Below are 11,059 nucleotides of genomic sequence, written 5' to 3'. Positions count from 1 at the left end.
ATACCTTTGAATTTTCTCTCATAGTCGTCACGAAAAATGTTTTTACGTTAGCTCATTTTGACTAATCAGATTTAGCCTTATTAAGAGCTAAAACTGTATGTGCAATATAAATTTATAAATGATTTATAGCTTTGCTACTTTTACCAAGTGTCGACTGCACTGCACCCTTTTTCACTACGCAATAAATGCTGCCTTACCCACAGCTTATTCTGATGTAGACTAAACAGCAGAAACCTGGTACTGCTGTTTACTGCCAAAATGACGCCCGCTGCAGGTAGAGCCGAACCTGTTATACCACTCACTACCCTAGCTATCTCACTACTTATAAGTCAGATCCCGTGGTGTGTACGCAAAGGGAGTTTCTTTCATTTATAGTGTCGAAGCATAACAAAGCATAATTTTAGAATATTATGCCACACAGATACCGAAGGAAAACTATCGAAGTTCTATAGTTCTTGAAAATAAGACAAAATAAGGACGCAAGTCGAAAACAAGGACATTTCTTAGAAATAAGGACTGTTGAGTTTTTTAAGACCTGGACCCTCAAAATAAGGACAAATCTTAGAAATAAGGACGGTATGGCAACCGTGATTATAAAGAAGGATACAAGCTATAAAATGTCAAATGATAAGTCTACCGACAGTGCAAAATCTACGATACAAACGAAATACAGGTTGTAAAACAATTTCGACTTTATAAACAATTTTGACATTTTTCAACCTAACGCTACAATTTTGACTGAATTTTGACTTTTTTTGACATGTCAAAATAAAATTGCCCTAGTAATGAGTAAGTGAGGGATAATATTAAAAATTTATATTCAGTCTGTGTAATTATTCAAAACAATGATAGGGATTGAAAAATATTGTTTTAATGATAATAATCCACATACACTTTTTTCTATTAAGACACGAACATTTGGCTAGCGAGTCTTCCTCCTCTCAGATTCAGCCAACAGTCCGTCTGTCATAATACCGACTCATTCGAAAGGGTGCACGAAGATCGAAACGCAACACGCATCCTCCATCTCGCATTACGGTTTTGAGGATCCGCGTCATCGGAGAGGGTAGTGTAACGACTCTACAAAGCGCGCTCATCTGATTGTTGATTGTTTGATCACCAATTCGTGAATGCTTCCGCTGCCTTTTCAATGCCCGCATGTTACTGTGATTTCTTGACAGTTATTACATCCCTCTCAATAAACGGAACTCTCGCTTCAACGTCGCTTTACGACTAATGTCAACAATAGGGATGGTGTGAATGTGAAGTTCACGTTCGCGTTCTGTGTGTGAACCTCAGAAATTTAAAGGTTCACGTTCACAAACGAACCTTGGTCGATTTTGCACTGTGAACTTTTTTCATATATTACAATTTTCACTTCATTCTAACATCTTTGGTGGAAATTTATTGCATTTCAACTGCGGGACACTATATGTGCATGTCACTGGCAACATGAAAAAATCATCACTGAACGAGCATGCAATTTGACAATCTCCAAAATTTTACTTGCTTTGTTACAGAAGTTTGCTCGAATATTTAGTGACTCACTGCTGTGAGCTTGACCCGCAATCACACAACATCAAGAGCGAAATTCAGTACATGTATGTAGCAGTGTTGGGATGACTCAAGTCATGACTTTTTCGTATGACTTGACTTGACTCGAGTCACTTTGCTAAAATGACTTAACTTGACTTGACTCGGCGTATCAGAAATGTGGATTGACTCGTGACTCGGAGCAAAATTGACGAGTCAATTTCAAGTCATCAAGTAAAAATCACCTCATCTTGCATCTTGCATTTTGTTCGGATTGTTCGCCAAACTTTTGTGTAATTCATGAGAGCGACCGATCATTAAATGATCGTGCGTTTTACTGAGCTCCCAATATTCTATCACAAACGAAGTGATCGAAGCTACAGCTTACGTTGTCGTAAACTAGTATAAAAGTAATTTAATAGCAAAATATATATTTGTGTTCTCTGTTCTTACCTTAACCGAACCTCTTGTTTTATTGAAATTGTAATCGAATATAGTTTATATACTCCTCAACCATTGGCGCTGACTCGAATTGTATCATATCAATATGTATAAATGGGTATACTGTATTGCATCTTCTCAATTCGTTTCTCAACTCTCTCTATCTTGGCTGGTAACTATAAAATGAGGCTATGCAATTACTTACGTAGTTCAACAGTTCTACGTTTATGTGAGCGATGCAACCCCTTATTGCAAGTATATTCAACTCTATATACGTTCATCGGTTCAGAATAAATGACCAATCAATCTGTTATTCAGACACCTAGCGAAGTGCAATGACGTAATCATGCTTCATACTTCTAGAAGGCAACTTGACTTGAATTTTGACTTGACTCGTGACTTGACTTGACTTGACTCGACTTGACTCGAGTCACCTCCAAAAATCGACTGACTTGACTTGACTCGAGTCACCTTCGAAAATCGATTGACTTGACTTGACTCGAGTCAAAATGTGCAGTGACTCGAAATGACTCGTGACTCGAAGGTAGTGACTTGATCCCAACACTGGTATGTAGTCAGCGAATGATGCTTATTCAACCAATCAAAGAAGCTGATATCGCTGTCTGATGTAGCAACACTCAAACGCCGAATACATCGTCCGGTCTGCTAGACCGGTCAGACGTAAGCTTATATTCCCTAGCAAGTCCCCGTCGAAATTGTTGACAGAGCGACGGAAGATATCGATTTTATGGAATTATTGTATCATTTGATTGCCCCAGTTTGGCGACGTTTAAAACGTCAATATGTACTTTAGAATTGTGGCATTATGTGGCCCGATCGTCGCTAGGTATCGTGTACATTATTATAGGCTATCACTTCACTGAAATGTAAGGTTGGAATTAGCAATATGACGTCACGTGACGTCATGAGGTTCACTCTTGCATTCACACAGAACCTTCCAAAAAGGTTCGTGTTCACACGAACCTGAACCTTTCAGAGGTTCACACCATCCCTAGTCAACATTAATGAACTGTTTCTGTAGTGTAGTGAAGTATAGTATTTAGTAGGGATGGTGTTAACGTGACGTTCACGTTCGCGTTCTGTGTGTGAACTTCAGAATTTAGAGGTTAGCGTTCATTAACGATCCTTGGTAGGTTCTGCACTGTGAGCCTTTTTCCTTCATTACGATTTTTAAGTCATTATAAAATCTTTGGGTTAAATTCTTCGCATTTCGACTTCGGACCAATCTCTGCATGGCGCTAGCAGCATAAAAATATATTCAACACTAAACGCGCCATGCCAATTTCAAAAATTTAACTTGCTTTGGTACATAGTTTGCTCGAAATATTCAGCCTACCCTTTGTGAATATTTAGTGACTCTCTGCTGTGAGCTTGACCCGCAATCTCACAACATTAAAAGCAAAATACACTATTTAGAGTCAGCGAACTGTGCTTATTCAATTAGTCACTCAAATTAACATGAAGAATAGCCTACATCGCTGTAAAAAATCTAAGAGACGAAATCCGTGTGGTTGAGTAGTTGGCTACTGCATAACTTTAATAGAAGTACAGTAGTAGTATAGAATTTCGTTTTACACTCTGATCACTATCAATCTAGCGATAGTCAGAATCCGAATACATTATTGTCCGGTCTAGCCTAAATCGTTGCGATGGGAGGAGGTGTCTGTCAGATAGTCTGCGATGGTATTTACAGCAAGTCCGTATGTTACGGATAGCAGCTTACAAAATACTTAACTGGCAGTAGCTGATACGAACGCGTCCTGAGTGAGATCTTGACAGACAGTTCAATAGACGACAATATTGCCTTTTCCAGATATATTGTACGGATGGTGCGTGTTTCAAGCAGTAGGTTATACAGCGTACATGAGTCTCTCTGAGTCAATATACGATATGCACTATGTTATATACCAGCGATAAGTCACGTGATGGGGTACTGTTCCGTAACGGATAGCAAAGAGAGGGAGCCAGTGCTCTACACCGGTAAGGTGCAAGCTAATAAGTGTTGGCAAAGCGACGGAAGATATTTATTTTATGGGATTAATATAGCTTTTGATTGTTCCAGTTGATGCATTTGGTGATCTTTAAAAAGTCAGAATGCACTACAGCATTGGCGAATAATATGGCCGGAGTCGGTGCTGTGGGTATCGTGTATGTAGCCTACAGTGCCTACATTACTGAAATGTACGGTTATAATTAGCAATATGACGTCACATGACGTCATCGGATCGTCTTCACGGTCGCGTTCACACATAACAGGGGCAGCCAACCCGTGGCCCGTGAGAAGCTTTTGTGGCCCACGAGGTAAGTCTTCAAATCAGTTATAACGAAGGCCATTTTTTTACCTAAAAAACGAAAGATTTTGACCTAAAAAAATCAAAATTTTGATCTTTTTTGAATTAAAAAAATTGATTTTGACCAAATTTTGACCTAATGTATGCAAATTAGGTGTTTTCGCACATTGTGTTAAAATTGTACTATACTTGTCTTCATTTCTGGTTGGAACTGTCTGTCCTCAAGAAGTAGTTTGGCCTGAAAAAACGTTTTTGACTTAAAAACTGGCCAATTTTTTCATGAAAAACTTATTTTTAACGAAATCTGGCCCTATGAAGAATTCCAGTAGCTACATCACGCAATATGGTAGACATAATTAAAATTTGTTGTAGTGCAACGAAAGATACTTTCCCACATTCTCTGGTAGAAAGTGTCTGTCCTTACTTAGTAGATTGCCTAGAATGGAGCAGCAGCTGTTGGCTGACAAGACTGAAGTTATGCGTACAGCAGTGTTGGGATCAAGTCACTACCTTCGAGTCACGAGTCATCTCGAGTCATTGCAAATTTTGACTCGAGTCAAGTTAATTCACTCGATTTTTGGAGGTGACTCGAGTCAAGTCGAGTCAAGTCAAGTCAAGTCACGAGTCAAGTCACAATTCAAGTTAATTGAATTTTCGAAGTATGAGTGATCATTTAATTAAAGTCATAACATTTTGCCAGCTGTATGAATGATCGCTTAATTAGCCATTTATCTTGAATCTAATAAGGAATATAAAGATAAATATACATGCAAAAAAGGCGTTGTATCGCACGTGCACACGTGGAACTGCTAATGAAATACGTGAGTAACTGTATAGTTTACCTGCTACAGTTTGGTATGATCAGCCAAAATAAAGGATCAAATACGAAGCCCCGAGAAATTTCATCAAAATGGTACAATACACTCCCCATCGACACATCCGTGAGAACATAAACGCATAAACTATATTCATTCGCTTTAAGTCATACATGCGGGTTGATAAATGTAAGCATTGAGCGGACTAAGAAACAAAGATACGTTGCAATTAATCTACTACTACTACGGCAACGTAAGCTGAGATCATTTCGTTTGCGGTCAATTTATTTGTGATCTAACAATGGAGGACTAGTAAAACTTACAATAAGTGGTTGCTCTCGCGAGTGTCACCGGCGTATCGCGAATAGTCCGAATATAGATATGATGCAGTGATTTAGTCGACACCATTTACTTATCGATGACTTGAAAGTGACTCGTAAATTTTGCTTCGAGTCACGAGTCAATCCGCATTTTTGAAGCGTCGAGTCAAGTCAAGTCAAGTCATTTTTGCAAAGGGACTCGAGTCAAGTCAAGTCATACGAAAAAGTTGACTCGAGTCTGACTCGAGTCAAGTCATGACTCGAGTCATCCCAACACTGGCGTACAGTGCTGGTGACTCACCGTGTTGCTTTATTCTGACAATGTTGTCTACCTCTAGATCACAATTTCTCATCATGCGCTTAGCATTTCGCATGATTTATTGTCGCTCTGTTTCTTGCATTTAGTATTGGAGCTTCCTCTTGAAAATTATAAATACGCGTAATTTACAGAATTAAGTCTAACTATGTTCGCAATTTGGAGATAACTTGTCGTCCAACAGGCGACTTTGCTCGTGCGCTCGCAACGAGATCGTCGGCGATGAAACATTTGCACAAAATGATAGAGGCATGCTCAGCGTAACCTTCGATATTGCTATGTATAATCTTCGAATAATCCTGTCCTTGCGAAATGAGCCCAGTGGTATACAGAGGCAACCCCCAATACATGCAAATAACACATTTATTGATCGAATTCATTCGTTACCGTTGAAAAAATTTCACGCTTGGCGCAACCAGGACATGAATGCACACTGCACAGTTGCACACAGAGTTTTCATGACATAATTGTTATCAATTTTAAAGCGTAGTAATATAAGTCTTGTTTTCAACGTTACCTAATTTGGTTCGCTCCAATCGGACGTCTAAAAAAGGTCATCAACATTCAAGTCGCCCGCGCGGTCAATCATTCGTAATAAATCTCATGTGGCCCTTTGGCCAAAAAGGTTGACCACTTCTGACACAGAACCTTTCCAAAAAGTTCGCGTTGACATGAACCAGATCCTTTAAGGGGTTTGCACGATCCCCAGGATTTGGTGATTCACCAACGAGCCGGAATAAAGCGAACGCAATATTTAGCTACTTTTTCATTCGCTTACGTGGTTACTACAGACATTCGGATGAATTCTGTCAATACTATTGGTTCTTCTGTAAATCACTGTTAAATTATTATCCTCTCTCCACCCATGCGACCAGAGTTGGCTGTAGAGATCGTGAAGGTGATGACTGTGAAAATGCATTCCACGTTATTCGATATCATATGATTAATTGGGGGGGTTGGGGTGCAGTAGTTGTGTTTCTAGTTCGTAGCGCCTTGTCTTCAAACACTTTGCTTCTCACTTCCACGTCTCATAGCTTAGGAAACCCTGAACTAGATTAAGCCAAACCCTATTGCTGTTCCTTGTAAAAGATAGTAAACGAGTTGCAGACATGTTTAAGGTATATAACTTTGGCGAGCTCAAAATGTTCATTACCTAGAAAAAGATGGGAGAATTTCATTTCCTCCCGGACGCAGTTTAAACACCAAAATTGCGGACATGTCCGGCAAAATCCGGACGTATGGCAATTGCTACCTTATACTAGGCCTACTCTGTTTTGTGTCAGGTAGGCTACTGCATCGCCTTATGTGGTGCAGACAAACGATATTTTCTGTTGAAAACGACCTGAGATTGCACTGCACACATAAGAAACAGTGACCAACAGACGATATGATTTGCATTCCAAATCTATTAGAGAATTTTCCAATCCATGATGGATTTAAATATACTGGTCCAATGATTTTTGGCTCTGAAATCATTCAGCTTTCTGTCGATTGTGAAGTTCACAAAGTAATCCTGGTAGCCGTTGGACTTTTAAATTATGATAAACCTCGTGACGTTATGAATTATGCTCATTGTCGAAATTCTACTGGACATATCACTATATTATTATGGATGTAGATAACAGAATGACGCTTTTGAGTTATCTATGTGAGATGAGATCAAAAATGGTCTAGGTTGGTCGCTGGACGCCGGTGGAAAATAGTTTTTACAATGCGAAGATTTCCGAACCATACTGCAAAATGGGTGCGAAAGCTCGGACCTGACGGTGTTAAAGTGACCTCAAGTGTATTTGAAGTAGCGTCGCCATGAGTGACAACATTCCAATTGCTTACTACTTCATGCGTACTCTGAATAATGACTACTACAGCGGCAGTATTTTATTCAAACAGCAGCTTGGACGAAAATACAGAAGCGCTTTGCAATAGAAGTCATACCGAACTAATAAAGCAAATCCATTTCTTTGCTAATTCCGTCAAGCGGGATCAAAGATTAAAATTTATCTATGCAAATGAGCATTCATGTAGACACCCAGGTACATGTGTGTGTAAATATGCAGTAGGCCTATACTTTGATGTAGACAGGGATTGTTAATGTAGGTGTAGCTCAAGTGCCCTCATCGATCTTTTATATTAACTGACTGTGATGTTACTGAACGTCACTGTTGTTGCGATTATATTATATTATATATTAATTATAGGTAACTACTTTTTCCACCTGCTAAATATAAATGTACACAGAGTTTGTAATCGGCAATATGACGTGATGTTATTGGTTTGTGTTTACGTTCATGCTGAGAGAGGACATTTTGTGTAAAGCTCGTGTTCACACGAACCAAACCTTTCCAGACTTGTATATATATTTATTGAATTTAAGTATTTCGTTGCTTAGTTTAATATTGTTGCCTGTTACTCTGTTGATGTTGCAACCTCCCACCGTTCGATCTGTTCTCAATTTAGTCATGACGCAACACTCGATTTAATATAGCATAAACGCTGTTGTACTCCACCAATGCAGCTGACTGGATCGTGTCGCTTCACCTTGTAATATAATTTCGATTGCAAAACTATTCAATAAAACTGTATCAGCCTCTCTATCTGTCTCTCGCACCATCCTTTGCGGTGCACTCCCATATTATCAGCAGATATTCGTCATCTACTATCAAACAAGAGATAATTATTGAAAAGTAGATATCTGAAGTCTAGATATCCCTGAGAAGAACCACTCGAGTCGCTGTCTCTCGTGCCCGCGGAGCCTACGGAACAGGGTTCGGATAACACTGCTATTTTATTTACGTTATGAACCCTCCTTGCAGGAGATGAGAGCGTCTACTTTTTCGCCAAGTATATTCTTCGACGAAGCTGAACACTGAAAAATTGAGAATTCGCGAAGCAATCGTATATATTTTATATAAGGCCAATGAGCCTAGAACTCGCACGTCCTGTGATCGGGCTATGTTACGCCAAATCTGCAATCGGTATCTGCACCGAGCGGGTAGTGCTGTAATCTAGCCTAATGGTCAAAATCGACATAACCATTGCAGAAATTTTTAAATCCTTCATAGAAAATCCAAAGTTCAAAGTCAAATATATAGCCTAACGCTGCTTTGAATGATGTGATATATTTTGCTTTTCTTAATCACGGCCGCTGATTGCGCATGTTTCAAATATTCAATTGAGATAGCATTCTTCCTACGGAAAGTAGTTTGCCGCATTCCCGTCGTTACGTTGTTGCTGGACGATATCCTTTATCAGGGCTGTGAGTAGGTTAAAGCGAGAATGGTGGCTTTGCAATAGCAACATTATGCAATGATACCTGTAATATCTTCATTCGTTTCATGTTCGTGCTCCTCGGGCTTTCCCTCTTCATCTCTACAAAGTAAGCAAACATTGACCCTCGTAAATGAGGTGCGCACATTGTCATCTGGAAGCGCAAAAGTATTTTGTCAATGTCACGAAATGGAGGAGGAGGAAGAGGTAAGACAATCTATTACATCCCAATAGTAGAGCGAGGCAAATATTATGTTACAGAGCCCTTCTCATTTTGTTTTCATCTTATGTTCTACCCGCATGCGCTTATACGTTACCTCCGAACGCGAGGGTTGGTCGTCAGTGACCTAATCTACCAAACAACATTGACGGTGACGTCTATCTTTTGTGTGGAGTAGATCAGGCATTCATGATAATGTACGACATGTTTCGACAGACACAATGCATACAATCGTCTACAAATTATATATTTAGATATCGCTAAATCTTACTTTCTACGCGCAGGGTTCAGGTGCTCATGAACATCTTCATGCCATTCACGCCCGTGCTCTTCGGACTTTTCATGCTCGCCGGGCTCTCCGGCTTCATCCCTACAAAGTAAGCAAACAGTAACGCTGGATAATGATGTGGACATTAATGGCACCGGGAAATCGAAAACGTATTTGGACAATGTCACGAACCACTGTGACTCGAGTAAAGTAATGATGTATCAATAATAATCGAAATCGTAAGTGCGGAAAGTTGGTTCAATCTTACCCGCCCTTATAAGGAAACAGAGTAAACGAAGCGAGACAAAGCGCATCGGGATTTTGCTTGAAAATTCCGGTCGATCTTGCGATCGCATGACGCATACAGGTTATGTCGGAACGTGGGGCAGGTCGTTAGTGAATTTAAACGACCGACCAATATTGATGGTGACGTATATGTGCTATATGTAATAGAGTAGCCTAGGCCAGTGGTTCTCAAACTGGAAGGCGCGCCCCATTGGGGCGCGTGAAAGCATCTGAAGAGGGGAGGGGCGAAGCTGCGAACTTGAAAAATTTTCGCACTCGGCGCGATTTACCTCTAATTCATAGTTATTGCTGTGTGTACTGTCCTAATTTCATATTTTAGAACTCTCTCATCAACAGTCATAACCTCCCATGCCATCAAACTATCCGTTGGGATTACCAGCATTCTCGTTGCATTTTGTGATATGACGATAAGGGGGGGCGCGAAATTTTTCTCTATCATAATGGGGGGCGTGTCCAAAAAATTTTGAGAACCACTGTCCTAGGCGTTTAGAGCAATGAGATCAATTTATCAAGCAATTTATCAAGCAATTTAGATCAATTATACAAGCCATATATATGTGTTGATAAATCTTACCAACAATTGTGAAGGTGAACGTGAAACCATGCATGACTCGATGTCACCATAGCCAGCACAAGAAACGTTGCAAGTACTAGTCCCCTCATATCATCAGTTAGGCCTATCTGATTCAAATCTCTTGTGGGTATGCGTGATAAAACAATGAAGTTGTCTACACGTTAGAGGGATAAATGAAATAAGTGACACCGTGTATATTGTTTAGGCTACCCCGTTCAAGTGTAACGTAGGACCGGCATAGTCCACTGTGTAAAAAATGCAGGCAGTAAACTATGTTTATGGTCCGTAGTCTTGAAGAATATGAACATCGTATAATGACGAATTTAACCTTGGACAAGTTTGGAGTATAGCTAAAAGTATCTGCATATCACTTCAAACCAACTGACGAAGTATAACGACAGCTTCTGAGAAGTCAGAAATCATGTTTCAAGTATCCCGTTCCTTAATTATTGAAAGAATGTTAACCGACGTTTTCCAGAAATTAATGAGTTATTATCATGAACATTGAACATACTTAACTCATGCAGGTATATATCACATATAGACAAACCTTACATCGAAGTAATGCTATTATACTTATAACAAACACCGCGCACATTTTACCATACACGCAGTCGATTACAACAGACAAGTAAAATTCGTTGTAGGATACCGCCTTATATTCAAATATGAAGGAAATATATACTA

At 39.6% G+C, this 11,059-nt stretch overlaps 1 protein-coding gene across 1 annotated transcript; it reads right to left on the bottom strand.

Moving 5' to 3' along the window:
• Positions 1 to 8,766: 8,766 nt before the first annotated feature.
• LOC145434370 (uncharacterized) lies at positions 8,767 to 10,755 on the bottom strand. The gene is made up of 4 exons (XM_080311735.1): positions 10,373 to 10,755; positions 9,496 to 9,594; positions 9,051 to 9,106; positions 8,767 to 8,991 (listed from the first exon to the last, which is right to left on the bottom strand). Exons 1-4 carry the CDS (start codon positions 10,459 to 10,461, stop codon positions 8,927 to 8,929), a joined length of 309 nt encoding a protein of 102 aa, XP_080167861.1. The 5' UTR covers positions 10,462 to 10,755; the 3' UTR covers positions 8,767 to 8,926.
• Positions 10,756 to 11,059: the final 304 nt, after the last annotated feature.

Source organism: Botryllus schlosseri, chromosome 2 (assembly GCF_051294905.1).
Source record: "Botryllus schlosseri isolate E-star chromosome 2, Bs_hap1, whole genome shotgun sequence".
NCBI classification, from domain to species: Eukaryota; Metazoa; Chordata; class Ascidiacea; order Stolidobranchia; family Styelidae; genus Botryllus; species Botryllus schlosseri.
Note: the sequence above shows the minus strand (reverse complement) of the source record. Positions and strands in the feature narration are given on the sequence as shown.

Excerpts from the sequence above, each read along its gene's own strand:
- LOC145434370 (XM_080311735.1), bottom strand. The coding sequence starts at position 10,461 with ATGAGGGGACTAGTACTTGCAACGTTTCTTGTGCTGGCTATGGTGACA. Across the intron at positions 9,595-10,372 it reads GTTCACCTTCACAATTGTTG|GGATGAAGCCGGAGAGCCCG; the intron begins GTAAGATTTATC and ends CTTACTTTGTAG. Across the intron at positions 9,107-9,495 it reads CTGAACCCTGCGCGTAGAAA|AGATGAAGAGGGAAAGCCCG; the intron begins GTAAGATTTAGC and ends CTTACTTTGTAG.